At 39.1% G+C, this 3,797-nt stretch overlaps 1 protein-coding gene across 1 annotated transcript in view; it reads right to left on the reverse strand.

The window, feature by feature from the left end:
* DNAJB14 (DnaJ (Hsp40) homolog, subfamily B, member 14) overlaps nucleotides 1-1,359 on the reverse strand; it is an 18,645-nt gene extending 17,286 nt beyond the window's left edge. Inside the window, exon 1 of the mRNA XM_010138969.1 lies at nucleotides 1,193-1,359. Within this exon, the coding sequence (XP_010137271.1) occupies nucleotides 1,193-1,209 (17 nt within the window). The 5' untranslated portion in view covers nucleotides 1,210-1,359. The remainder of the gene's footprint in view (nucleotides 1-1,192) is intronic.
* Between the last annotated feature and the right edge of the window lie 2,438 nt (nucleotides 1,360-3,797).

The raw sequence follows: 3,797 nt of genomic DNA on the forward strand, positions 1-3,797 counted from the left end.
CCCCAAACATTTTGCATTCGTTTTAGCGGCTAAAATTTCAAGGTGGCCAAAACCATACATAATTATTTGCGTTTTACTTTGGATGTATCGTGAAGAGCAATATCATTAATTAAGCAGAGATGATGGCAAATGAAAAGCTCTACTAAACAGCAACAACAGGAGGATAATCATGCCAGAGATGTTGCTGTCTACCTGCCTGAATGCAGAGCTGCTTTATCAAAGAGAAGCTGCTTTTCCCTCACTGTTAGCCAATCCTCAGATGAACAGATTATTGAACTTCACAAAAAGCTCCCAAGACAGTATCAACAGCAACACATACACACAAACCAACAAAATCACACACAAGTTTCTGTTTTGCACAACAGTTCATCCAATCTACACAAAACAGGAGATGAGGACCTCTTGATTTCCCATCTTTTAGCTTCCTTGAAAATCTGTGGGCTAGGCTTATCTGAAAACAGAGGTGGGTTTTGAGGTGTGCCATTTTAAAGTAGCTGTATCCGTATTTCTTTAGTAGTAATCAAGACTCGTCATATATCTAACTCCTAGAGCCAACAAGCGTGTAATGATAAAATGACTTAAGAGCTACTCGTCTCAAGAGGACATTTTTATTCATCTTTGTTTCTTTTCACACATCTACCTTTCCTGATATCACCCCATATTAATACTATCATGCTGCACGAAGTCCAGAGTTTCTAATGCAACTCAGACTATGTGCTTCTGTGCTTCTCAGATACCTGTACTTCCAGAACGGAAGTCTAAGAACACTGACTAACACTGGTCTAAGACCAACCTGTACAGAAAGATTAGCTTGAAAATAAACTTCAGGAATGAGTATGTATCTTGATTATAACAACAGTTAAGAATAGGAGCACTGTCCTGCAAGTTGTACTACAGACACTTCATCACTTCTTCCATTTACCAAGAGATCTACTTAATAACTATCATCGTTATGTAGAGAAACCTTGATCATTTAAAAAGAAAGGTATCATCTTTCTCATGGAAAGTGACAGACTCTCATACGGTGTTTAAATGCAGCAAACTCTTCTCTTCCTTTTAGTCACGGTCCAGTATAAGTAACTCCTCTCAGCTAACCTTGAATTTTCCATTGCTTCTTTAGATGCTAGAGCTGAAAGCACAAGTACATAATACACAGAATGAAAAGCAGTGATGTATTTAAGCAAGGCTATACCTGAATACTCCTTCCATTTGGTCTTTGGTGTAGCCTTTTCCACTTTCACCCGCAGCAGATGCATTGCTCTCCTTCGTGCTATTGGGCTTACTCTGATCGTTGCCGCTGGCTGGTTTTCGGCAGTAAGCGCCTCCCCCAGCAGTACTTCCATTCTTCGTAATAGCTTCCAACAAAACTATAAAAATAACAGAAATCATAGTATCATTATAGATGTTAGCGATCAGGTCAGGGCTCAAGTATCTTAAATGGGAGCACTACATTATAGAAGACTAGCTGCTACATCCTCCTTCCTTATCAATCATCACCTTCTACCACAAATGTTTCTGAAGCCAGTCTAGCAACTCTTCGTTGTGGCAAAACTATGGAAAAGTGTTTCAAAATTAGTCACTAGACTCCCCTCCACCTCTGCCAAGGTAATTTTACACTGGAGAGAATTTGTCCAGGTCCTTCATTTCTAGACAGCTTCAGAGGCACTGAACCCATGCTTTGGGGTGAAAACCTCGGAATACCTGAATAACCAACTAAGGAACTAACCTAACACTCTAAAGAACCTGTAAATTATTCTGTACAGAGCAAGCCTCCCTTCGGGACATTTCAGTTGCTACAGTGCATCTCTTTTTGTAACCAGAGACATTACTGGCCACAAACTGATGCTCTATACCCTTTCCAGACAATACCAGCTGAAATTCAAACTAATATTAAAATGTCACAAATAAGCATGACGAGCCAACTACACTCAACTCTTGAGACCTGAAATCTTGAAGAACCAGCAAGCTTTTGCTAGATCTTGAAATCCTCTTTCTCTCCATGTTCCAACAGATCTCAAATTTAGCAGTTTTAATAAATCATCAGACACTAAGTTGTTGTCTTCTTTCCGGAAAAGAGCCTGTGTTTTGGGGGTATCTGTCTTACCATTAAATCAGAAACAGTACCATAATGTACATCAAAGATTATTAAATGTTCTATCTTCCCTGAAGAGACCCCTTCAGAGCAAGATGGCAAACTACTTAGGCCAAATTTGTTTCACAAACAACTGAGAGTTACTATCTGAATAAAAAATGCCCTAATAAAAATTCCCAAAGAAAGATGTTCCACTCACTGTGAAAGCACAGTGAGTGTTAAATAACATTTAAATAACGTTTTCTTTGAGAGGCCAGTGAGAAGAATCATGAAGGATTTTCTCCTAAATCTAGTTTAAAAAATTCTCCTTTCACTAGTATGGTCTCTCTTAGAGCAGCAAGAAACTGGGATCCTACACATCATAGATTGTACCTCACAGAAGTACAGGAAAGAAAAGAAAGCAGAGCTTTGCTTAAAAGGAGGACCACTTAAGATGCACTTCTTAAAACTCTCTAGTATTTGTTTTTTATTTATTAGTTCACTTATTACTCACTGGCCACAACAGCCTGAAGTACCGCCGATGAATAGCGACACTCAGCCTGAACAAGGAAGCCAGCTGACTCCAGTGATGGTCCTGGGCTCAGGTCTGCCTCAGCAAGCCTCATCAATTGATCAGATCAGGCTTTCTATTGCAGAAATAAAGAAATGACTAACATTTAGATGCCAAGTTGTATACCGAAGGGATGTTTTCACTGCAAATGAAATGAGGTTCTTGAAGACAGGAGACCTATAGTTGGCATTATGGATTATAACTGAAGCACATATCCAAATACGTGCAATGTTTTATTTTAGTATCATCTGTTATGGCATTTAAAGTTCTGAGATAAATAAATAACAACAACTCCAACGAGGCAGCTATGTCTGCAGGCTAAGAACTAATCGAGAATGAAGACTTGAACAGACAGTGCCCTCAGAATGAAGCTTTTTAAGCGCAAATGTGCTCAAGACAGAAAACAAAATTTTTCTTTTCCTATCCTGTGATGTTTGATATTTACTAACAGTATCATGTGGGATCCTATTGAACGTGGGACCCTGATTCAACCTCCAGAAATAATGCTTACTTTTGCAAATCCTGCCTTTATACTGGCAACACTCTAGACAGTCCTATCCCTGAACTAACACCTGTGCAAAATCAGTAGCAGCAATAATGGTAGAAATGGTTTGCATTTTTAACGCCCAGAGTCTCTTCACAGCAAGCTTAGCTGGTAAGTCTTCTCATGAATTGGTTTGGCTGCATTACACTTTCAATATCAGTACTTCCTAATCACTTCTCAGACCTCCGTCCTCAAACGGAGCTGCACTGCTGAGAAGACAATGCTGGATCCTTGCAAAAAAAAAAAAAAGCTTAAATCCCTATGTGTTAACTTCTTAAAATAGCAGGACACAGCACATACAAACATATTACTGTTCTATGTTGAAAAAGAAAACCGTACAAAGGGTCTGGGGCCATTGTTTTCTTCAAATAAAAGATACAGTTAAGATATTCAGTATCAACTATGACTCTTCCATGAACTGCTGGTGGTAAAACCAGCTGTTAGAACTGGGGTAGTACTAACAGTGTCTTAAAGAAAGTTTTCACTTTGCATCTAGGTATTTTAAAACAGGACATACAAGGAACCAAAGGCTTATTTCGTTAGCAGGTAAGACAACGAATCTTATCTCCAAAGGTGTCCGAAAGCCCTCACGTGTCCTGTTACAACCTGCT

The sequence above is a fragment of the Buceros rhinoceros genome, unplaced genomic scaffold (assembly GCF_000710305.1).
Source record: "Buceros rhinoceros silvestris isolate BGI_N320 unplaced genomic scaffold, ASM71030v1 scaffold18776, whole genome shotgun sequence".
Lineage (NCBI taxonomy): Eukaryota > Metazoa > Chordata > Aves > Bucerotiformes > Bucerotidae > Buceros > Buceros rhinoceros.